The following is a 26508-nucleotide window of genomic DNA, read 5'->3' as shown; positions in this document are numbered from 1 at the left end:
CGTTCCTTCATCCTCAAAGGATTTTCCCCGGAGTGGCCAGACAGGCTGGGGGGACACTCGATGGCAGAGCTAGTAGGAGTAACTAACGGGACATGCGGACGGAGTGATTTCTTCTAATATTTCAAGTTCTGGTGAGGGTCTTATAATACTTTCTACAATCAATAGTGACCCAGTTTATTACAATTATTACATTTATATAGATCTTCGTGCCGATTCTGGTCCAAATTGACCAAAGTAAATGATCGAGACTGGACATAAGCTAGCTAACCAAAGTGGTCAGTTAGAATGGACCCCCCGGCAAACGATAAAATTATACCCCGAAACATTAAATATTATCCCTCTTGTAAGAATATTTTGAAGCTATTAATACAATAATATTTGTTAGGAAGCAAAGTAATAGAAACCAGTGTAAAATAAGATTATAAATTGTATAAAAGTGGGGAGCGAGAGGGATGAACAGATGTGGGTCAGTCCTTTAGTAACGAGAAGCGACGGTGCGGAACACTGATTGATCATGGTTGCCATCAATTTACGCCTCTCTGTGTGTGTTAGTGTGTTATAAACCCGAGGGGAAGGAAAAGAAGGCGAGTGCCTAAGCTGGAAATTTACATAGCAAATAATAGTGAGACAAAATAGAACAAAATTGCCTAAACTCAAACTTGTAAGGATAGATATATCAAAGTACTATAATCAGGGGTGTAGCCAGATCATTTTTATAAGGGTGGCCAGGCAATAACCAATATACACTGAAGGGTGCCCGAAAGCTGATCAGCACCAGAACCTTGGGGTCAATCTATACGGATCCAGCAGGAAAATGAACAACCATATTTTCCAAATAAAGACAAACTATACTTTCCTACAGCATTTGCTAACAAAAAGATATTTAGACATCCATCTAGATAAAAGGTATAGTGGATAAAGTTCCTTCTTACCTGCTTACCTACTTTTATCAATAATCATTCTGCATAAATTGATATTTACAAGTTCTAATATCTACAAAAATTGTTTATTTACTACTTTTTTACTATAATAGTTATTTATCTATGATTTAACTGAAGACTGACTTGCATTTTCTCTTTACCCCATATATCACAAAATCTAGTTCTGAAAAGAGCATGAATTCTGTACTTATCGTCTTTTCTTAGTATATTGCTGTGCATAATTAACCACAGTGTTTTTGAATATTGAGAGCATTACTGTAGTAATACAGTAGTAGAGAGCATTACTGTAGTAATACAGTAATGCTCTTGGGAGTATTACTGTAGCAGTAATACTCCCAAGTGATAACTTGGGAGTATTACTGCTGCCACTGTCAGTATTATGGGGGAAAAAATGGTAGGGGTGGCCAATGATTGGCTCCCCATTTAGCTCCGCCCCTGACTATAATTAAAACATGAAACATCTTTCATATAACCAAACCAGGATGTGTAAGGTGGAACACTTCCAGTACAGTTTCAGTGCAGTTTAAAAGTACAACATTCTTGTGATCTGTTAGATCTAATTTTGAAATAAAATGGCTATTTAAATGTTATAACATGTGCTTGGTATAATGTGCAATTACTATTTGATATCCTGTGCAATAACCTGTTTCTCTATATTTGACACCCAGTGTAATAACTATATATATAAATACCCATCTATATAAATACACATGTAAACACCCAGTGCAATAACCCTGTATAATAATCCTGCTATAAAAAAAAAATATCATACTGTATGTGGACACACATTATATACTGTATATATGTCCCATGCACCTTTTTTCTTCCTTTGGCACCTTCTTCTTCTCTTTTGACTATTTTAGCCGATGTAACGGATAAATTTCTCCGCTTTGAGATCAATAAAGTTAATCAATCAATTAATCAACCAGAAGTAATGAAAACAGACTGTTCATATCATGAGATGCAAGTTTGTGCATTTTATATTTGAGCCGGTCTGCTTGCTATGTTTTTTGTTCCTTGATGATTTTTTTTTTTTTTTGACAGGAAAAACAATTAGTTTACAAAGCTGTAAAGGCTTATATTTCTACCATTACCAAGAAAAGAAAAAAAAAAACTCTGAGTAGTTTAATGTACTGGTCTAAAATGAAAAAGCTTATTAAAATCTTTTATCAACCCATTACAAGTGTATCCCGTTTGGGTCATGCAGATTTAAAAGCTTTTTGAGTAGGCATTGGATGATGACAGTATGACAACTGAGTGAAAACACAGTGGTTTCAAGTATATAGAAGAATCTGCTTCCAATTGCTTCTATTTCACAAAAAAAGCCACAATTTATACTGGTGCTGAGTAATGTTGAATATTACAATTATGTTATTAGTTTTTGTGTTTTATGTGTGTTCAAATAAGAGTTTAGTTTATTGTTTCTTTTCTTTATCAAATAACTAAAGTTAATATTAGGTTATATTTTTAGTTGGGCAGTCTGCATGGGCAGAGCATGCTGTCAGCATAGCAGACATGCTGGCGCTTTTGAAAGGATATCTTTTAAAAATATTGATAAACCTTATGTTTTTTCACCGTTTTAAACAAAAAATATCGCTCAAGTCTTCATTATATTGATTCATGTTTTTATTTCTAGGTAGAGTTTTAGTAAGTTGATATTAGCAGTCACTATTTTATCTGAACAACCTTAATTTGGAAGAGATAGAGAGTGGAAGTATCAGCTAGAATGGTGATACTTCTGAAGCAGATTTAACTCCTAAAGTATGGAGGGTTAAAGGGGAAAAGCCTTAAATTAATAGGTGTAAATGCATAATGAAAAAGAGTACTTGTATCATGAAATAATTCAATGTAAAATTAAGAAAATAAATGTGCCAATAAATGTAACATTAAATAAATAACTATACCATCTATTGTTTAATACATCATGTAGTAATTAAATGTACCATTTGATTAGGAAAAATTTATTTTATTATCGTTTATTATGACATTAAATAATAATAGTAGTAAAAAAAATTTTGCAAATATATTTCTTTATTTCACTAATTGCTGTCAGGTTAGCCCATCAAACATAGTGGGCGGAACTAGAGCAACTTCCATAGGAGCTCTGACTTTTGATTGGCTGCCTTTCTCTGAGAAAGACAGGAGAACTTTGTGGTTTTCTTTTACACTAACCCCACATTTTTGCCTAGTAACAATTATTTTCTAAAACTTGTTGCCATATATTTGCAGAACATTGTGTGAGCATCTCCAGCCTCTATATCACTGGTTTCATCACTTAAAAATGTATCAAAGAACGGGAGCCAGTGTTAGCCTGTGGGCGGAGCTTCGGCTGAAAACAGTGACAGAGCCCGCCCTGCTAACACACAGGAAGCTCTCTCGTTAGCCTATTAGACATATTTCTGACCAAACTAGAGAAATAGAGGCTGGAGTTAGTCATCCAATGTGGTGTAAATAACTGGTGACACATTTTAGAGTTTATTCCCATGTTTTTCAGCGATAATATTTAATTTAGAAAAAAAAATGACGTTGTTTTGCTTATTGAGTTGCAACCTATCAGACGTCAGGGTTTTAATGACAGTGGACCTAGTCCCACCTCCTTTATTTTAACGAACACAGGACAGTTTAAATTAAACAATGTGCTGCCCTATCCCAGAACATGAAATAATATTTTCAAATTATGAAATATCTGTGTTGACTTCTTAAAATAAAACCAATTTATTTAACCGAGGTCCATATAATTAATTATATATTAATTAAATGCGGTCTGTATTTATTTCCAGTTTGAAAAGATTAATTACACATTCAAATTATTATTCTATAAGTTATTTTTTTGTTTTATTGTGGCACTCATCACCCTCCACAAATTTTAAAGCTGAGTTCAGGTGACCCTCTATGTCCTAAATTTTTCACCACGTTTTTACAGTGTGTAGAGGAAAGGCAATGTTGCCTTTTATGCTCATTCAGTCACATATTTTTCCACCTTTTTGCTCCTAATACTGATGTTCGATTTAATTTGGAAATAAAAATGTATATCTGAGGATGACGTCAAACCTATTTTTTAAACTTTTAAGAACTAGGAATCTGTTATTGTTATTTTGCTACTACTGGCAACACAAATCAAAAGCAATATATTTGGTATCTTTTGTTCCTTCAGCCGTGGTTATATGTTTGCTAATGTGGCGTGGAACCATCTGGAATTATTCAGGGTTTATTAGCATGTAAGTACATATTATTACATGCTAAGCACTAGGGGTGTGGGAAATAATCGTTTTGGCGATATATTGTGATATTCGGCTGCCCAATATAATCTCGATCTTTCACTTCTTAGTATCAATTTTCAAAAAAAAAAATGGTTACATAAAACATTGATGGGAAAATGGGCTACCTCTGCACCACCACTCTGGCAGAAAGCGCTGTGGAGCCCTTTAACTGTGCGTGCAGCACCAAATCTGTATTTGAGGCAGTCACAGTGGAAGAAAACCCAAACAACATGTATAATAATACCTAATCAATAATTTCAGATGAAAATATACAGCAATTGCTGTTTTATCTCATCATTTTGATAGCTGGGGAAAATATGGCAATATATAGGGATACTGCAATATCGTGATAATATCGTATCGTGACCCAAGTATCGCGACATGTATCGAATCGCAACACTCATGCCAATACTCACCTCTATTAAGTACTGATAACAACTCTATACAGTCTCACTTTAATAATCCATCCCTTTAAAGGGATAGTGATGGATTTCTGAAAGTGATTGTCGTGTTGAGAGGTTTAAGAAGAAGCTGATTGTAAACTATCTTGACATCTTCATTTGATCTAAACCCTGATTAGTTGTTCTGGAGGTCGGGGCTAACGATAAGCCAGACAGGAGCCAAGAGATTTACTCAAAAAATCTAAATTTATAAACTCCTCAACCAGCAGCACAGACTTCGATAGACTTTTTTCAAGTTTTACATCTTAAAGCTGAGATAGTGTTACAATAATTAGGAGATTTAACATTTAAAAGCGGATTTGTTCATTGAATGCTTTTAACAAAACTCACCTGCTTGTAATTGCTGATTCATTGCTTTTCTAGTTCTTGTAAAGTTAGGGACATATGATTTCATGCATAAATTCTTATAATTGTTTGACTACCAGCTCTAACAAATAACTTACTTTTAGTTCCTCTGTTGTTGTTTTTTATACTGTAGTTTGTGGAATTAAATATATGTCAAATAAGACCATAAGGTCCTCCTTCAACCCTGCATAGTTTAATATTTAAATTTTTTTTTCCATTATGCACTGTTTATCCCTCATTATTACTATTATTAGATCAGGTAGATGGTGTTGGACAGGATAAACTCATGGCAGACGGTTTCTTTTTTTTTTTTTTTCTTTAGACATCAGATTTAGGGCAGTGAGATCTGACGTAATTCAGGATGCATTATTTATAACATCAGAACAAGCAAAACAGCCTCCGACACGAGAAACTGGCTCAGAGCATAAATTGGTAATGGCTCCCCTTTCAGAACTTAATGGAGCTCTCACGTCTGTAGTAGCGAGGCCCGGTTGGTGGATCCGGCCGCAGGGGAAAGCATTTTGCCCAGGATGCAGCCTGAGTTTCACTTCTCTGAAGATCGAATGCAATTTTTTTTTTGTCTGCCAATGGGACATTTGAGAGGCTACCTGATGTGATGTTTTGCTAGATGGCTGAGTGTGCATGTTGTGTTTTCTAATTAAAGCGTCCAAACAATTGACCCTAAGGAAGAGTTAGGTATTGTAAAAAGAAGAGTGAGAATATGTGTGAAGTTTTAGTTCAGTCTGTAGCTTGCTTTGTTTTGAGAAGAGGGGAGCTGGAGAGGAGGAAGAGGGGTGTATTTGTGTGTGGGGTGGGGGGATTCATGGGAGAGCTAGTGCTGTTGCCGTGTGAACGGAGCTCTATTGTCCCAGGAACCTTTCAGTGGCTTCCCTGAGGTCCTCATACCCATCCCCCAACTCAGTCCAGCCCCCCTCCCTGCACAAACACACTCACATATAAATATATTGCCTCTTTCCCACACTGTCCCACCACACACTGTCTCTCTCCCTCACTGTATCTCATCTGTCACAGTCCTATCCCGCTCATTTAAATCACCCTCCTCACTCCCCTTGTGCTTCTCAAGGAAGACCGTGCTCACCCTCCTCCCCTCCTCGGGTTGCTCATTATTTCGCCTCATCAGCGTGATTGTCATGCAAGCCAGACAGTGTGAGCAAAAACATGCAATCTTCTAATTTGCATCACCTCATTTCCAACAGGAAGTGCAGTGTTTCCCTAAGTATTCCTGCAGAAAGCCTGGAGCTGTGGTTTCTGGACACTTCAGGCATCTTTTTTTGTACCATTTAGTATTCTTTGTGGCGGGGCGTCATGTTGGGGTAATTTTACACTTTGTTTTAGCTTGTTGGCATGATGCTGCCAGATTTCTCCCCATCTGCGGGTAGAATATTTTTCTTGGTTAATTGAAACTCTGGGTAATTACATTACCATGTTAAATATCAGCATGTTTACAACCCTTATAGCCTTTTTTTGCTTTGCTTTTTTGTCACACAAATACATTGCAGATCCTTATATGATTTACGTGTCCTGATTACTGTTGGACCAGTTGGATCGCTTTAATAAATCATGTCATAAAACTTAAAAACTGCCAAAAAATCTTAAAAAGCATCAAATTAAACTGCTTTTTAAAAAGTAAAATATGGAAAACAAAGTCATTTAAATCTACACAGTTCAAAGGTTTTCATACACTTGGTAGTTTTTTTTTTTTTTTACCGATTAGAAATAATGCTAACATGTTGAACAAATCAGCTATTTTTGTATGTAAATCAATTATTAATGGAATAATTGTCAACTGATATAGTAATCAATTAATCGTTAACTGGAGTATAGAGACTCTAAAACATGCCTTAAGGTGTTAAAGCAATCCACTTAGAGCAGAAATTATATCACAATTGTAAAATTGTGATATAATTGCGGCAGTGCTATCCACTGCTGCACCGAGCAGCCTTGTAAAACAATATATATAAATATTTAGCATTTAAGAATAAAAAGATGGGCTGCTCAGTGGCGCATTGGGTAGCACTGAAGATGGTTACGGGTTTGATTTCCAGCCAAGGGTCTTTCTACATGGAGTTTGCATGTTCTCCATAAGCATGCGTGGGTTCTCTCTGGGTACTCTAGCTTCCCCCCACAGTCACAACAAAAACGTTTTTGTTTGTCAATATTCTCTGTCCAGAACTCCTCAAGTGGAAAAGTTTTAGTTTAACCTAGTTTAATATCATAAAAAAAATGTTCTTTAAGGAATCTTTGGCTATCTGATTATTAATAGAAAAAAATAATCCACCTATTAATCGATTAGCAAAATAATACCGGTAGTTAGTTGCAGCCCTAAAATGAATAACCTTTTTTTTTTATTGATTTTGCTTCAATATATCTTATCACCTATTATTTAAAAACAAAATTCTTGGTCGTATTAAAATACTTGTTTTCAATCTTCATCTCCTAGAAGTTTGAATAGATTTGGGCTCCTCTGTTTGAGTCTGGAAAAGAAAGAAAAAATCCATCCTTTTTTTAACGATTTAGGTAACACAGGGTGAAAAACACTGATTTAAATTTAAAAAGGATTTATAATAACTGAATGCAACAAACTCCGGATGTCAGTCATGCTAGCAGGCCAACATAGTGGTGATAGTATAATCATGGTCTGATGTTTAGTTGGTTAAAAACCTGGGAGATGAACCATAATGGCTGAACTCAATCTATGCTGTTGCACAAAGATCTGAAGTCGCAGATTTAAAAATAGACAGATTTAAATCCAATTGTTTGCTGAAACAGGCACTTGCAATTATAATTTTACTGGCGCTTAATAAAATGATTAGCTTATATTTCCCTTATTAAATTAAAGCGTCTTTTGAAAGCACCAGAAATCTGTTCGCAGGAAGCTTTTCAAAGCTCTGCGTTCTCTTTGCAGGACCTCTACTGTACTTTTCAGTTTGCTGCCAAGCGTTCCCGTTTATGATGAGTTATTCTTTGTTTTGTTTTTTTAATTTCATGTGCTAAGCTGCTATTATTAGCCCGCTGCCAGATCTCCTGTGTCGCTGCAACCTGTTTTCCTCTGGTGTTTTATTTTTTCTCTTCTCTCCATTTTTTTTTTCAGCAAAGCTGTGTAGTAAAAAAGAAAAAACAACAACTTTGGGATTATAACAGAGCCCGAATCCTTTCCTAAAATACTGTGAGAACAGTTTGTTTAGAAAACTTGCCTTCTGGTTGCTTCTCCAGCCATGACTGCATTGTTCTTTCCAAATGTTTTTGGACGGGGAGGTTTGATGTGACACCAGAGAAGGACCAGGAAACAGGAGGAGAAGTTGGGCTTCAAAAACAGGAAGCAGGAAGAGGGACTGATAAGAGGAAAGCTCTGATGCTCTGGGTTCTCTCCTACTTTTAGTCCTTTTAATCACAGAGAGTTGGAGTGTCTGATCCTTTGCCACTGAGGTCGAAGTCAGCCAGTCATGTTCAGAAGTACAGTTGGAGAAAGGAAAGCACAGTTTATTGTTTATAGGAAGCCAAAGAGCTTCAGCTTCGCCTTAGGGCGTATTAGCATTTTTTATTTATGTTTTTCCTCTTTGGTGCTTAGCAGAATCTGCGGCTGTGTCAATTTTCCAGCTGGGCCTATGACAAGCTGGCCTGGGATTAGCTGGCATGTTGTATCCTCCCTTCACTAATGCTTTAATCTTTCCTCTGGTCGCCAGGAGTCTCCTGGCTTTGCTAGTCGCTCATAACAGCCACACATCACTGGTTTTAACACAACGTACAGCACTTTGCTCAAACTTCATCTCAATTCTTCTCCAATATTTCCCAAACACTTGTTTTTGAGAGGATTTTAGGAGATATACTTCCATGAGGAAAATTAAACATGGTCTTTTTTTTATTCTTTAAAATAAAAATCCAACACCTCTCTTGCGTAGAACCACCTCCGTCTACTGTAACAGCTGGACGTCTTTGAGGATATGTCTCCAGCAGCGTTGCACACCTAGTGTCTGACACTGCCCTATTCCTCTTTAAGAGATGGCTTTAGTTCAGTTTGATTAGATGGATCCTATCTGTGAACGGCAGTTTTTAAGTCTTTGCACAGATTTATTGGGTCATTTAAACAAAAAACGATGCATTGATCTAGGAGTGCTTTCCATTTAACTTTACCCTTATTTCTAAGATGATGGCTTTCCAGTTTTCTGCTTGTGGTCACTCTAGTTCTCCATTTTTGGTATTTGTCAGCTATACCCACTGTTACCACCATAACAACGACAAAAACACTGATCTAGTCTCTATTTTGTGCATAAAAACATTGTTAAACATGAATCTTAAAAACACTACAAGGCACAATGTACATGCATATAAACAAGCTTCTACAGAGAGTTAAAGTAGGGAAGTTTAACTACCGCTGTTACCAGAAGCAGACATTTTTAATGTGGAAATCGGTTAAAGGTGCAGTAGGAGATCTTTTCTGATGCATTTTTGTACCATGTGGCCTGAAGATCTCCCCACAGTCGCATAGCAAGCAGTGAAATAGCAGGTCTGGAAGTGAAACTAAAATAAATGGTCCCCGCTGCAGTGTGAAATCAATGAGTAACATCCACCAATCTCAAAACACAGTCCATTGTATACGATTGTTTCATGACATGTCAATCATGGTCGTCTGCATGTCCCTCTCCCCTGTGCGCGTACCCTCACTCAAGAACGAATCGACACCACAATGCGCGTGCAGGACGCCATGGCTAGAAGCTAGCCACTGTTATGCTACGTTCACACCTAAAGCAGCAAGAGCAGCAAAAACGTGGGTCTGATGCGCACTGGGTGGAGCTACCCCATCCTTTTTTTGCCTGTAACAATGGCAGCTATATTTGATATGATAGGTGGGTAGAAAGTAGTTTGAATCAATTTTGAAGTGAGAAAGTCCACCTGAAAACATGGTCTGTGCTGTCAGTTCGTCCAGATTACCATCCTGCCTTCAAATATTATTTCTGTTGGAGCCGCTCAGACCCCGTACACCGGCGGTTCGCTGTCAGTAGGAATCCCATTCAACAGCAGCCTCTGGCCCGGTCGCCTCCTCGTGGTTTGCCGCGGCGGTTGGAAGGATGGCACCAGGATAATAAAAGCGAACATGTTTTGTCGGCAGATTTTGGCATTTTAAGTTAATTTAGGCTTTAATAAACTGTTTCAGAGGAGTGATCATAGCGCTCTGCATCATCAGTGCTGTGTCTGTCTCCCTGCCAGCTTCCAGATCAGCGACCGGGCCAGAGGCTGCTCTAGATGTGCTGCTCTAGATGCTCTGCGGGACCTTTTACTGCGCTGTGATGCGCGCCAACCATTGACTTTGCATGTAAACTAGCTGCTTTTGCTGCCTCTGCTGCTTTAGGTGTGGACATAGCATGATGTTGTTGTTGGCTCGTGTCACGAGCACTGGGTCTTGGGGCTTATTTTGTTCTCAATCTCGTAAACATCCGATCACCTCGACAGACAGCATGCTCGTTCATGTGTTTTGACGCCGTGGTTTAGAGGGGTGGGCTGAAGGGAGAGGCATGGTTGTGTATGTTAAAAAATATGTCTTGCTGGAACCGTTTTTCCAAGATCTCCTACGGCACCTTTAAGACATGTTGCCCTGATATTTCTACTCAGATGTCCGACTTTCTCTGGAGTTCCTGTCGACACTTCCTGTTTGGATGTTTGTTATAGGACTTCCAAGTACAATTGGGACGAGCAGTAGATCTGGGTGAAGAAAAACATCCCCAATGCATGATACCGCCACCGCCATGATTCCCCAGAGAGGTTCACACAGAGTTTTAGATGAAAGCCAACATTAGGGAGAGAGGAATTCCCATCTAGCTCTCTGTTGTATTGGCCTAAATAAACAGCAGACAAACATTTTTCTCTATATGACTTTTTAGAGCTTTATCTTCCAATGGAGATGAGATGGATTTAATGTTTTGTCTTTCTTATCAGTTTTCAACAGATCATTTGAGAGGACTGTTGAAGCTGAAAGTCCAGTCAGTAGATAATTCCTTGAGTTAGCTCCACAATTTTTTTTTTTTTTTTTACAAATTAATAATAATTTGCTAAAGAGCAGAATGTGATAAAAAAAAAAAAAACATCTGATCCACCATGTATAGAGGCTACAGTCCTGGATTAAGCTTTAATTGGTTCGATTTCCAGGCTAGCAGCTATTTACTGCACATCTTTCCCTTCTTTCTCTGCCCTTTTTCCTGATTAACTATTAAAGAATGAAGGTCATTATTATCTTCAAACAGTCTTAGCTCGTCGTGAAAACATTCAGTTCAGTATTTGAAATTTGTCTTAACACCTTTAAAACTGTGAAATAGCTTTGATGAAGATGCGAATGCTTTAAACCCAAAATAAGTTTAGTGTCTCTGGTGTTTCCTGTAAGGGTCAATTGCTCCTTATTGGTTCTTATCTGTGGTGGTAAACTGATCAGCTTCTACAAGCAGTTTTAATGTCACTCTTGGGAAATCTGACTGCTTTCCAATATATAGACTGCAGTATCAATCATCGGAGTCATTAGGAGTTTAATCAGTTCTTTTGTTCAATTACGCCTCTGCAGATTAGATGCTGACCGTCTACATCTGTGTCTTGTTGCTCCTTTTCCTCCCACAGTTTGTCGTTGGCTTGAGGCCTCGCCATGCCGCTGGTAAAGAGGAACATCAATCCGCGTCACCTCTGCCGGGGGGCGCTGCCGGACGGTATCGGCAGCGAGCTGGAGTGTGTGATGAACAACACCTTGTCTGCCATCATCCGTCAGCTCAGCAGCCTGAGTAAGAGACATGCTAACAGACCCTCACAGTGCAGCTGCAGAGGTTTTCATGGCCTGTGAACTTATTCTCATTTTGTCCGACCCTGAGCATGATGATGCTGCCACCACCATGTGCCACCATAAGGAATGTGAATGAGCATCGCTTTCTGTGTTCCTACATGAAACTTTCAATCAAACCAACTGCTGCTAAAATAAAAAAATTAAAAAGATTTTAACTTTTCCATAAATAAAATCAGAAACTGTCTAATGAAAGCAGCTGAATCTGCAGCACCCTCTGGGTTTTACCCCATTAAGCTCAGTGCCATGATGTTTATACACTGTGTATCCTCTTTTTACTGGATCACATGGCTCCATCATTAATCCTAAAGCTGTGATTGATTTGTGTGTCGTCATGGTTACAGTGAGGGAGAGGGTCAGAGGGTTAGCCACAGGCTTACAGCAGCCTCATACTGGACAGAGCACCTAATTGTAATAATTTCAGACAACAGCCGCAGAAGGGGCGGATCCATCCAGCGGAGGACATGTGACTGCACTGGTACACTGGAGACTGTGTTGGACTAAAAGCTGTTTACTCTCTTGCAAATTTAAGAGTGTTTACAGCATTATCCATCTACCATCTACTCCCATCAATGGACTGTTAATGTGTTTTTTATTTGCCACTTAGCTACGTTTAATTTCCAGCTCTCATATGAGTTCAATTCAATTCAGTCTATTTATCTAGCGGCAAATCATAACACAAGTCATCTCAGGGCACTTTACAGGGACAGTACTGTCAGATTGGAAAACCAATTGTTTGCATCCAGTCATCAACTTGCATGACATGCATTTTGTCGCTCTTCAGCAAGACCTCATACCAAGCATGCATGTAGTGACAGTAGAAAGTAAAAACTATCTTTTAATAGGAAGAAACTTCCAGCAGAACCAGGCTCAGTGTGAGCGGCCACCTGCCGAGGCCGACTGGTCTTCAAGGACACAGAAGCAGACAAAGAAAAAGAAGCAGAGATAAAAAAGGCAACTGTCAACAAGCTCCGCAGGCGTCTCCACCCAGGACAGACACAGCCAGGCACACAAGCTCCTAGCCAATTCTGATGGTCACAGTAAAAGAAACAGGACTATGCTGGAAAGAGGCCAAGTTCTCTAACTATATCTATATAAACAAATTAATTTCTCCACCGTCAGATCAGGCTGTTAACACTCCACCTCCATCTACCTCTACTCACCCAGCGTCTAAGCAAACATTACTCTGTTTTTATCTAAAAGCTTTATCAAAAAGGAAAGTTTTAAGTCTCGCCTTAAAAGTAGACAGGGTGTCTGCCTCACAGACTAAAACTGGTAGGAAAGGAGCCTGATAAGAAAAAGATCTGCCTCCCATTCTACTTCCTGATAGTAAAGAATTACAATAGTCCAGCCTTAAAGTAACAAATGCATGGACTAGTTTCTCAGCACCACCCTTGGAAAGGATATTTCTAATTTTTGCAATATTTCGCAGATGAAAGAAGGAAATTCTAGAAACATCTTTTCTATGGGATTTAAATGACAGGTCCTGATCAAAAACAACACCAAGATTTTTTACTTTATTATCTGAGATCAAGTTAATCACATCCAAATGAAGTGACGGACTAATCAGCTTCTTCTTCAAAGACTAACTTCTGTTTTGTCTGCATTCAGGAGCAGAAAGTTAAGAGTCATCCAGGTTTTTAAGTCTTCAAGACATGCCTGTAATCTATGTAATGCATTAGCTTCATCTGGATTTATAGACAGATATAGCTGGGCATCATCAGCATAACAGTGAAAATTAATCCCATGCTGTCTAATAATTCTACCGATACGGAGCATATATATAGTAGAGAAAATTGGTCCAAGCACTGATCCCTGTGGTACTCCACAGGTAACCCTTGAGCATGTTGAAGATTTGTCATTAACGTGAACAAACTTAAATTGATCAGATAGATAAGATTTAATCCAGTCTAGTGCTGTTCCTTTAATTCCTACAAGATATTAAAGTCTTTCTAAAATATTATTATGATCAATTGTATCAAACGCAGCCCTGAGATCTAACAGGGCAAGTACAGATACAAGTTCATTATCTGAGGCCATGAAAATATAATTAGCAACCTTCAACAGAGCTGTTTTAGTGCTATGATGAGCTTTAAAGCCAGACTGAAACTCTTCAAAAGTGGTTGCACACTTGTTTGGCAACTATTTCCTCAATACTTTTAGATAAGAAAGGAAGATTGGATATAGGTCTATAATTGACCAAGTCATCTGGGTTAAGAGATGTTTTTTAAGTAAAAGTTTAATTACAGCAACCTTAAAAACCTTTGGTACATAACCCTGTAACAGGGATAGATTAATCACATTTAAAATGGAGGAGGAGATCAAAGGGAAACTGAAAGTTCAGCTGGATCAAAGCAGTCTAAACCTGGTTCAGATTCTATGGCCACCTCAGATGCTGCGTCACCTTCCAGAGATAAACCAATTATAGTTAAAGAGGTGCCAATGATCTTATTTTTTTTTTATAGAATCAACCTTATTTATAAAGAATCCCATAAAATCATTATTGCTGAGAACAGGGGGGATGGACAGCTCAGCAGAGCAATGGCTCTGGGTGAGTTTGCTGTTTTGAAAGTTATTCCCTGAACTTTAGAGGGATAAAATAAAATCAATCCTATCCGCTTTTTTGGCCCCCGCCATATTGATTCTGTCTGCATCTTATTGTGTCAAGTTCCTGCTATGGGAGTTGGCCTTTTGACAACAGCTGTGTGGGTTAAATATAAATGCTTTCAAGGGCCTGACAGAGGAAATCGACATACCATGTACGGCGTGGATGTTTTTGTGCACATGGGTGTGTAGCCGGACCATAAAGTTAACGGGCTCGGCTTGAATGATTTGGGATTCTTCCTTCCTCCAAATGTTTTTTTTTTCCTGCAGCCCATCCTGTCAGCAGGCCGGACAGAAATAGCCCTGTGTTTCCCATTCTGTACAGGACGCCAGACATAATGCTCTGCTCTGAAATAGTCACTCAACTTTTAACAAAACCTCTTCCGTTTGGTTTTAATCAGTGCAAAGCAACCTTCTCTATTTTTAGGACATGATAGTTTTCCAAAGCTGTTGCATGCTGTTTTTTTCCCCACATAGCAACAGTTTCTCTCCGTTGTTTACAGGAATATTTGTGAATTCTAAGAGAAAGCTTTTGCCAAGATTAAAAATGTCAACCTGTTCTCTTTAGGAAGCTCTGTGGCAGAATAACCTATTCATATCACTGTTTTCCTGCCTTTGTTCATTAGTGTGTCAATATTGTCAACTCTCTACATGATTATGTAAAGGGGGGGAAGGGATTAGAATGACTGGGCCTTGCGCATATATATTCATGCCAAACTTTTTCACTGTTTGTCGTGTGAAAGTCATTAACTTCACTCTGCTTCTTTGGTGCTTAATAAGATGGATCAATACAATAATGTTGTAGTTGTGGAAACAAAGTGAAGAAGACGGTTTTCAAACAATAAAAACAATGGGAAGCATTTCTAAATGCTTTACTCTAACACCTTTCAATAAGGAGATTCAGTTGCCTTCAGGGGTCAAATCTAGCACTGATGTAAGAGCGGCAACTGGAAAGTCACGAGACACTAAGCAAACTACTGGTCGGGTGAGACCAAAGCTGAACTTTTTGGCTGATGTAGAAAACTGATGTCACACATGGTGGTGGCAGCATCATAATGTGGGGGACAGGAAGGCTGGACGGATGGAGGTAAAATTCAAAGATGTTCTACATCCAATGTAACAGAGCTGGAGCTGTTTTATGCAAATGTTTTACTAATCTATGAAAAAGAAAATAAAAACGGTTTTAGGAGTGGTACTATGGAAGTAAATCTGTGTCGCTGGGATTTGAATAAAAAATGCCACTGAAATTTAAATGTTGTATGTTTGTACTTACTTTTTCAGTGTTAAAATATATTCAGAACACATTTTTGAACTAAAAAAAAATTCATTGTCATAATTTCCACACAGTTGAAATTTCATTTGTTATTTTCTCTTCAAGCTAAAAATTCACATGACTATTTCAAAGTGATTAAATTTTCAATACTTATTTTTCAGTTTAATTTTTCAGTGTTAAAAAAATCTGCATATAAAAAAAATTCAACCTTTCAAAATTCAAACTTGATATTTTCAGCCTCCTGAGATTCAACTGGCTCTATTTCACTGTCTTAAATTCGGCGTCTAAATTCAGTGTAAAAAGGGAAGGGTTACTTCAGGTCACAGACATTAGCAATGGATTGTGGCGTCCAACACCCAGCCAATCCCATTAAGTTTTCTTAGTCACGTGATGTGACGCTTGTGGCGCTCATACTGAAGGAAAACCAGCATCACGGAGCCGGTCATGCTAGCTAACGCTAACTCAACTACAGAAAAATGAAAGTAATAAACTCACTGTTGAGTTAGCTTTAATTAGTTAGGTATAAAGAGGTTTTAGCTTAAAGGTAGGCTCTCTTGAGATTTAAAAACTTTAGAACATTATTGTGACTGTCAACTAAGGCTTCTTCTTTTAGTCACTTGCTACTAATATAAGTTCAGACTGGCTGATTCATATTTGGCTTGGGTTAAATTATTCATGAGTTTGTTTCTTTATACAGGTGCTGGTCATAAAATTAGAATATCATGAAAAAGTAGATTGATTTCAGTAATTCCATTTAAAAAGTGAAACTTGTATATTATATTCATACATTACATACAAACTCATATATTTCAGATGTTTATTTTGTTTAATTTTGATGATTACAAATTACAACAAATGAAAATCTCAAATTCATCATATCAGAAAATTAGAATATTGTGAAAAGGTTCAAAATTGATGGCCCCTGGTGCCACACTCTAATCAGCTAATTAACTCAAACCACCTGCAAAAGCCTTTAAATGGTCTTTCAGTCTAGTTCTATAGGCTACACAATCATGGGGAAGACTGCTGACTTGACAGTTGTCCAAAAGACGACCATCGACACCTTGCACAAGGAGGGCAAGACACAAAAGGTCATCGCTAAAGAGGCTGGCTGTTCACAGAGCTCAGTGTCCAAGCACATTAATAGAGAGGCGAAGGGAAGGAAAAGATGTGGTCGAAAAAAGTGTACAAGCAAGAGAGATAACCGCACCCTGGAGAGGATTGTGAAACAAAACCCCTTCAAAAATGTGGGGGAGATTCACAAAGAGTGGACTGCAGCTGGAGTGAGTGCTTCAAGAACCACCACACACAGACGTATGAAAGACATGGGTTTCTGCTGTCGCATTCCTTGTGTCAAGCCACTCTTGAACCACAGACAGCGTCAGAAGCGTCTTGCCTGGGCTAAAGAGAAACAGGACTGGACTGCTGGTGAGTGGTCCAAAGTCATGTTCTCTGATGAAAGTAAATTTTGCATTTCCTTTGGAAATCAAGGTCCCAGAGTCTGGAGGAAAAGAAGAGAGGCACTTCATCCACGTTGCTTGAAGTCCAGTGTAAAGTTTCCACAGTCAGTGATGGTTTGGGGTGCCATGTCATCTGCTGGTGTTGGTCCATTGTGTTTTCTGAGGTCCAGGGTCAACGCAGCCACATACCAGGAAGTTTTAGAGCACTTCATGCTTCCTGCAGCTGACCAACTTTTTGGAGATGCAGATTTCATTTTCCAACAGGACTTGGCACCTGCACACAGTGCCAAAGCTACCAGTACCTGGTTGAAGGACCATGGTATCCCTGTTCTTAATTGGCCAGCAAACTCTCCTGACCTTAACCCCATAGAAAATCTATGGGGTATTGTGAAGAAGAAGATGCAATACACCAGACCCAACAATTCAGAAGAGCTAAAAGCCACTATTAGAGCAACCTGGGCTATCATAACACCTGAGCAGTGCCACAGACTATTCGACTCCATGCCACGCCGCATTGCTGCAGTAATACAGGCCAAAGGAGGCCCAACTAAATACTGAGTGCTGTACATGCTCATACTTTTCATGTTCATACTTTTCAGTTGGCCAACATTTCTATAAATCCTTTGTTTTTATTGGTCTTCAGTAATATTCTAATTTTCTGATATGATGAATTTGAGATTTTCATTTGTTGTCATTTGTAATCATCAAAATTAAACAAAATAAACATCTGAAATATATGAGTTTGTATGTAATGTATGAATATAATATACAAGTTTCACTTTTTAAATGGAATTACTGAAATCAATCTACTTTTTCATGATATTCTAATTTTATGACCAGCACCTGTAGAGTCGTATGAGTTACAGTTCCCAGAACAGACCTTTCAACTCTTGTTTCGCTCGGTATCACATTATCGCTGTATTGATCGGACTTCAGAGTCTGCTTGGAATAAAGACTAAAGCCTCCTCTCTGATTCAGTTTCCCCAATCTCTCTTCTTTTCTTTGTCGGCTCCTGTTTTCTCCAGGTAAACATGCAGAGGACATATTTGGCGAGCTCTTTAACGAGGCCAACAATTTCTACCTGCGTGCCAACTCTTTACAGGACCGTATCGACCGGCTCGCTGTCAAAGTCACACAGCTGGACTCCACCGTGGAGGAAGGTGGGTAGAAGGGTAGACTACACTGAGAGCCACCATCTGTCACCAAAGTAATGTCAGTCATGTTTCTTTTTAAGCTATTTCTACCACCATATGAAACCCCCTTTTTAAAATAATTTTGTCTTCCAGGAATGCAACAATTTCTCCTTTTTTTTTTACCTCTTTATCTTTGTGCTCTCAGTTTCTTTGCAAGATATCAACATGAGGAAGGCCTTTAAGAGCTCCACTAGACAGGACCAGCAGGTGGTGTCCAAGAGCAGCGTGCCTAACCCTGTCAGAGAGATGTACAACCTGAGCGACAAGCCTCCACCGCTCACCATCCTCACACCTTACAGGTCGGGCTTACCCTCCTTTAGCTCAGCAAATGCTCAAACATCCATCCAGCTCCTTACACAAAAAAACAACAACAAAACACAAGATGTTTCCTGAAATGTATTTGATTTGTAGCAGCCTTTAATATCTTCTGCAGCTCTAAATTACATGCTGTCAATATTAACAAGCTGTCGATTCAATTCGATCCTTGATCTACATAATAAAACAAAGAACATATTGACAAAAGCGGTCACGTTTCTCATGACATTTAGATGAAATCTGCTTGATTTATTTTATTTTCTTCATTATTAGAAAAGACTTCATCACTGTATCAGATCCATAGAGAACAGAATAGATAGATATAATAGATATGCGCAATCTTAACCTACATCCAACATCCTCATTATCATAATCTTCTTTCTGCGATGTGGATGTACTGTTCTGTTAAAATGACAATATCTGATACTGTTGTGGATGATTTCCTAAAATCTACCAGCTCTGATGAGATGAGCGGTCAGATATCCAGCCAGAATGATTTCAGAAGCTTTTTGACGGCTATGAAAAGTGTACCGTATGTCTGCCGCTTGCTGAGGAACGTTGAGCCAAATATTAGTGATGATGTGTTAATATATTTAACTATATGCGTAGCTCTGTGCTTGTTGTGCTTAGAGGAAATACTAAAGAAACTGTAGGTTAAGTAAGGTTAACACAAAAGTTACAGAGAGATATCTGTATGCTAGGATAACCCTCTTCGTGTTTGTTTGTTTAGAGATGATCACAAGGAAGCCCTGAAGTTTTACACCGACCCCTCCTACTTTTTTGACTTGTGGAAAGAAAAGATGCTGCAGGACACTGAGGACAAAAGGAAAGAGAAAAGGAAGCAGAAGGTAATAAAGCTGGCCAATTTGATTTCCCTCAGTATTTGATTGTGCGTTGTTTATGAGATTGTAATTGCCTGCCATCAACAACTTTATCTCAAGCAAGAGGTGTTTCTTAAAAAACATTTAAGACAGAAGCACAGAAACCATCACTTTAGCATTTCCTTCACAGTTTATTGTGTAAGTAGGGTCTGCGGAGGTCCACATCACCTTTTTCTTTTACCGTACTTTGCTTTAGGAGCAGAGGCGTTGTGTGGATGGGACACTGCAGAGGGAAGTTAAAAAGGTCCGCAAGGCACGGAACCGCCGACAGGAGTGGAACATGATGGCTCTGGATAAGGAGCTGAGACCGGACCACCGACACACCATTCACAGGGACAGAGCAGCCTCCTCTGAAGGATCCATGTCACCAGAAAACAGGGGTCACAGTGCAGATCCACATCACTACCCAAACAGTATGAACCATGCCGGCCACGCCCACACCTACTCTGGCCCTCCGCCCAGCATCCTGGCCGCCCAGATGGCCGCAGGACACGCCCCACGTGGAGGAGGGGATCATGAAAGCAGAGGTAGGAGCATGATGGCGTACCAGGGTGGGACACTGGGTCGTTCTCACCACCACCAAGCTCCTCTGCCTCCTCCACCTGCCGAGGCCATGAATGGTGGATCTATGTCTCTGCCACCGATGGACTACAGGTAGATCAAAGCTTTACTGAATTCCAAGCTTGTCTTTATTTATGTTGGCAAATACTCACTCTGAAGCAAATGTTTAAAATTTAGTTGATAAAAAAAACATTGAAGTTTAAATGATGTGTTTTGCTTTTTGCATCTTGATTATTGCAGAAAAAACATAACAACAAAGACCTAAAGAAGGAGCTTTTATCATAGGAGCAGCTGGGGTGACATAACGAGAAGAGATTCAAAGTTCTCAAAAAGTCACATAAGTCTAATGAGCCATGTTGGCTTTCAGTAAACAGATATAAGAAGATGGCGTGGTCAGATGATAAGAAAATGACAGGGCACTCCTCCATAAGCACAGCATCCCACAGTGGTGGAAGCATCATGCTGTGGGGGGAGCTTCTCTTCAGCATAGACAACCACCCTATGATGGGATGGTTAAGATGGAGGCATTAACACGTGTTAGAACGGCCTAGTCAAAGCACAGACAAATGTGGTCAACGTTTTTTGTAAATGAAGGCGCACTGCGAAAAATTGAAATCTAATTATGTTTATTTGAAATAAATTAAGTGCATTTTCTCTTTAATTTCCGAGGTAAGTGAGGTAATTTGCCAATGAAACAAGACAATTTAGATTTAAAATGAGAAAAAACAATTGCATTGTCTTATTTCAAGTGCATATTATCTAATTATCTTATTTTAAGAGTTAAAATACTCCTTCCATTGGCAAATCATCTAATTTACCTACTGAAATTAAGAGTAAATACACTTAATTTAAGACATTTGCAGTGCAAGGAAGAATGGGCCAATCTCTGGATGCAATAAAGACCTGCAGCAATAAATGCAATAAAAACAAATGTTTTTCATAAAATATTGACTTAACATATTCCTCTTTTCTTATTTACATGACCAAAAACCAAAGCATCATTATGCTCTCACATTGTGTTGGCCGGTTATATAAAATCCCAGTAAAAAGTATTAGGTTTGTTGCTGTGATGAGAAAAAATAAGGAACATTCAAGGCATGTGATACTTTTCCAAACTATGGTACATCTGGTTTATAATCAGAAATCTATATATCTGCTGTCAGGTTAAGAAACTTTCTTTCTGACTATTTCAGTGTTCCCTTTCATCACAAATAATCTGCTATAGATGAATCTCAGCTCATGTTTATGTATTAAAACAAACTCATACTAACTGAAGAAATACATCTAATAATTCAGTAGCAGCTCTATTATCTTCTGTCAGGTTAAGTCTTTGACAAAACAATCCCACCACATTGATTAGTTTTTTCAGCTGCTCCTCCGGGGTTGATATTAAAACCTGATGATGTTTTTACTGTGTATGTGTTTTAAAAGCTCATCACCTTTAAAAGGATTCACCTCCTTTCATTATCCTGCCTGAGCAATTAGGCTTTAATGGCAGAACAAATGAGAAACAGGGGACAGCATTGTCTAATCCCTGGACACTTTTCAGATTAATTTAGAGAATCCAGCTTACAAAGACGTGACCTATTTTATGTTGCACGTTGTTCTCAGCAGCCAAATGGATTTTCTGTTCCAACGGTATCTGTTATTTACTGGGACCAAAAGGTGTAAGAGACTCAGCTCAGGCCCTAACATGTGATACTTCATGTTGTGTTATTACTGCCACCTAGTGTATTGCTGATGGTTTTCTGCCTATTTTCTACAGCATGGATGGCTATGCCAACACTGGCCCTCCCCCGCCTCCCCCTGCACCCCTCATACCCTCTGCGCAGACGGCCTTCGCCTCACCACCCGGAGTACCCATGTCCCCTGGCCCCATGGCTGTCTCTGGAGGTTATGCTCCTCCTCCACCACCTGTATCTGGAGCTCAGATGGCTCCGCCTCCTCCCGGTCCACCAGGTCCACCGCCTCCACCCGTTACAGCTGGTGCCTCCCACTCCTACAAGATGTCTTCCACGGCACAGGCTGAGAACACAGCGGTCAGCGACGCTCGCAGTGACCTGCTAGCTGCTATACGCATGGGTAAGATTTATTTTGCTTGATAGAGGAGAGGAGTTAGGAAATAGGGCAGTGCCATCTCCTGAGCCATCCATCAGGGCTTTTTTTTCTTCCTCATTTTTGAAAGTGGTTTTAATAAGGAAAAACTTTTTTGGATGTTTTTACCCATTTCCATTTCATACTGGCTAATTTTATGCAAGTTTTGTTATTGTCAACCATTTTAGCTCTTAATTTAACTTTGCATGGTTAAAGAAAAGGAACCCAAAGTCAACAGATGACCCATTGTTATACCCTTAATAGAATAGAAAAAAATAGAATATAATAGAACAGAACAGAATAGAGTAGTTTTATTATCATTGTACGCTACAAACCATGCTGCGTATACAGCCAAATTAGGAGGGCTAAATTAAGGGGATGTTCGAAGGCCAAATTTTAAGTATAAAAAAACTAATACAAAGAAATAAAAATACCTAAAATTATTATTCTAAATTAATTATTTCTTCTGGTTCTGATGGACCCACAGCGCCTGCCAGAGGGCAGCGGGTTTATCAGACGTAGGCAGGAAGGGTGAAGTCCTCCGCTCTGCTCAGACAAACTTTCTGTTGCCTTTCCTGAGGAAAATTATGTCTTGGTTGAAGTTTAAGATGTTTTAGAATTTGAGTGAAGAAGGTAAAAAGTCCGAACCTTTCAAAGACCCATCAGAAAGCACAGAAAACCAAGACCAGTTCCAAAGGGTAGGGAAAGTGTGATGACTTGGCTGACGGGTAGGGATAACTTAGGGATGATTTAAAACGTTGGTAAAAAAAAAATTGTGAACACCGCTTGAATATATTCAAGAGCTCTGCTTGAAAAATCTCAAAACAGTTAAATTTAAAAGTATTTTTAGTCTTTGTAGTCTGGAATATAAGAATAGGAAATAGAACAAGAAGGGAAAATAAGCGTTTAATCCACCTCTAATTCTCATCCATCTGTCCATTCAACCTTCCATCCATCCATCCAACCATCCGCCTTCCATCCATCCAACCATCCGCCTTCCATCCATCCATCCATCCAACCATCCGCCTTCCATCCATCCAACCATCCAACCATCCGCCTTCCATCCATCCAACCATCCGCCTTCCATCCATCCAACCATCCGCCTTCCATCCATCCATCCATCCATCCATCCACCCACCCTTCCATCCATCCAACCATCCACCTTCCATCCATCCAACCATCCACCTTCCATCCATCCACCCTTCCATCCATCCAACCATCCGCCTTCCATCCATCCATCCAACCATCCGCCTTCCATCCATCCATCCATCCACCCACCCTTCCATCCATCCAACCATCCACCTTCCATCCATCCATCCATCCATCCACCCACCCTTCCATCCATCCAACCATCCATCCATCCATCCATCCACCCTTCCATCCATCCATCCATCCATCCACCCATCCACCCACCCTTCCATCCATCCAACCATCCACCTTCCATCTATCCATCCATCCATCCATCCACCCACCCTTCCATCCATCCAACCATCCATCCATCCATCCACCCTTCCATCCATCCATCTATCCATCCATCCATCCACCCACCCTTCCATCCATCCAACCATCCATCCATCCATCCACCCTTCCATCCATCCATCCATCCATCCATCCATCCATCCACCCTTCCATCCATCCAACCATCCGCCTTCCATCCATCCATCCATCCATCCATCCAACCATCTGCCTTCCATCCATCCATCCATCCATCCATCCATCCAACCATCCGCCTTCCATCCATCCATCCATCCATCCATCCACCCACCCTTCCATCCATCCAACCATCCACCTTCCATCCATCCATCCTTCCATCCATCCAACCATCCATCCATCCATCCACCCTTCCATCCATCCATCCATCCATCCACCCATCCACCCACCCTTCCATCCATCCAACCATCCACCTTCCATCTATCCATCCATCCATCCATCCACCCACCCTTCCATCCATCCATCCATCCAACCATCTGCCTTCCATCCATCCATCCATCCATCCATCCATCCATCCATCCACCCACCCTTCCATCCATCCATCCATCCACCCACCCTTCCATCCATCCATCCATCCATCCATCCATCCATCCCTCTTCCATCCATCCATCCATCCACCCACCCTTCCATCCATCCATCCATCCATCCATCCATCCCTCTTCCATCCATCCATCCATCCATCCAAACATCCATCAATCCATCTTCTAACCATCCTTACAACCATCCATCGAGCCAACCATCAAAACAATAAATAAATTGTAGTATAAAAGTAGTAATCAAATAAAAAGCAATAATGAAATAATAAAGGAAACATATTAAGACGTATTTATTTAAAATAATAATAATATTGAATATGCTGTTGAACTGTATTATTAAAATGTGTTATTGTTAATTATTAATCTCACGCTAAAAATATAAATTAAATGATTGTGATGAATAATAAATAATACAACTAAATGTCACAAAAAAGACCTTTAAAAAAAGAAAATAATTACTTTATATTTCTAAAAATTAGAGAGTGAAATCATTTCATGTATTTTTTAGTGGTTGCTAGTCTGATGCATTATTTTTGGGGTCACAGGCTGAAATGTTTGGGAAGCCCTCTTGTAGAGTCCACATTTAATTGATAATGTAGAAACACATAAAAGGTGCGATATAAAATAAAATGCTTTTCCATGTCCAGGCATCCAGTTGAAGAAGGTGCAGGAGCAACAGGAGCAGCAGGCGAAGAGAGAACCTGTTGGAAACGACGTGGCCACCATTCTGTCCCGGCGTATCGCCGTGGAATACTCCGACTCGGAAGACGACTCAGAGTTGGAGGAGAACGACTGGTCAGATTAATAAAGATAGAAACATAGGATAGCTACTGAAACACGGTTAATCTCTCGCTCACCCTGGAGAACTCCCACTGTGACACAACCACAGACCACCTGAGACTTTGTTGCTGTTAAACACAGAAGCTGCACCCGAACACAATCACATCCTATAGGGCTCATATAAGCTATAAGGTCTAAAACTGGAACATTCTGGGCTATGTGCAAAAATACTGTACATAAACTCCATTAACGAGCAAAGCTGTTAACCACTTTGTATCATTATAATACTTTAAATCATTGTGAATACACCCCAGTCGATGTTTCTCTTAACACTGTAACAAACAATGTGAAGTTATTTCCTGTATAGTCAGAGCTTGAAAGTTTTAGGATGATTAGAAACCTTCATTTTGAGCTAACCTATGTACTTTTTTTATGGTGGTTTTACTGAATTACCTGTGTATGTTAGATCCTCAGGTAACTCTTTAAGTTGTAGATAAATATATATATATATATAGGAAAAGCTTAGTGGCAGTTTGGAAGGAGCGTTTCAGCTTTTTTCAAGCGGGTTTATGTGGAATTATCAGATGTCGGTGGCCTAGAAGTAGTATAAGTGGATCTAAAATGCTTTTTCTTTAACTCCAAACGGTTCTGACATATTTCTGCTACTAAAGATACTGACCGCAGATCCACAGAACCCCGCTTGGAAGTATCCAGCCCACAGGTGCTCACAGTATTCATTCCTTCTGGACTTTATCAATATTTCGTTCCAGGTTACGGCTGCAGACTTTTACGTTTTTTATAAGAGTCCAGTGAGAATCCAACACAAAGTAGTGAAACGTAATGACAAAAAAAACGTTTTAATTTTTTTTATTTCTTTAAAAATAGAAATCTAAGTTTTTCATAATCGACTTTTGTTGGGAGTCTTTTCAGCATGTGTCTCTACTGGCTTCATTAAACTATCGGTTTTCTGTCTGTACAGAGGAAAAGCATGATGCTTTCACTACCGTGTTTCAGAACCATGGTGGCGTTAACGGGATTGAATTTATGGCTAGTTGTAAAACCATCTTTGTTTAGATGAGCTCCCCCCACAGCATGATGCTTCCACCACCATTTTTTTCTATAGGGATGCTCCCTGGGTTTAGGCCAACATATATAATTCCTGTTATTTCTGACAATAGTAATGTTATCCACATGTTTGGTATCAGTTTTTTAGATTTTAGCTTTTAATTTGACTTAATTTTCTCCTGATGATTCTGCACAACTTTGTGTTGGCCTATCACTTAAACTACAATAAAAAGCTGTAGCTTTTAATTGTAGTTTGATTAAATACAGGAAAAGATTTCTCACAAATGAGCCAGTTGCATATGCAATCTATTCCTGATGTGTGTGTCTGTGGTGTGTATGTGTATATGGGGCTAATTTATAACTCTGTAACCTCTGACCCCAAAGAGAAATAAAATGATGAATGAAGGATCGCT

The 26508-nt window shown here is 39.3% G+C and overlaps 1 protein-coding gene across 2 annotated transcripts; it reads left to right on the top strand.

Annotated features, from left to right (window-relative positions):
- Positions 1 to 26508, top strand: wasf3b (WASP family member 3b). 2 transcript variants are annotated; one of them, XM_038293725.1, is made up of 8 exons: positions 1 to 131; positions 11629 to 11786; positions 18205 to 18339; positions 18518 to 18671; positions 19418 to 19535; positions 19765 to 20222; positions 21895 to 22211; positions 24898 to 26508. In XM_038293725.1, the coding sequence occupies exons 2-8, from the start codon at positions 11654 to 11656 to the stop codon at positions 25053 to 25055; spliced, it is 1473 nt and encodes a 490-aa protein (XP_038149653.1). In that variant the 5' UTR covers positions 1 to 131; positions 11629 to 11653; the 3' UTR covers positions 25056 to 26508. The 2 variants fall into 2 exon arrangements, with proteins under 2 accessions (XP_038149653.1, XP_038149654.1); XM_038293726.1 differs by lacking the exon at positions 11629 to 11786 and having other exon boundaries at positions 55 to 131.

This window comes from Cyprinodon tularosa, unplaced genomic scaffold (genome assembly GCF_016077235.1).
Source record: "Cyprinodon tularosa strain WSP-4 unplaced genomic scaffold, ASM1607723v1 ctg33, whole genome shotgun sequence".
Taxonomy (NCBI): Eukaryota; Metazoa; Chordata; class Actinopteri; order Cyprinodontiformes; family Cyprinodontidae; genus Cyprinodon; species Cyprinodon tularosa.
Note: the sequence above shows the minus strand (reverse complement) of the source record. Positions and strands in the feature narration are given on the sequence as shown.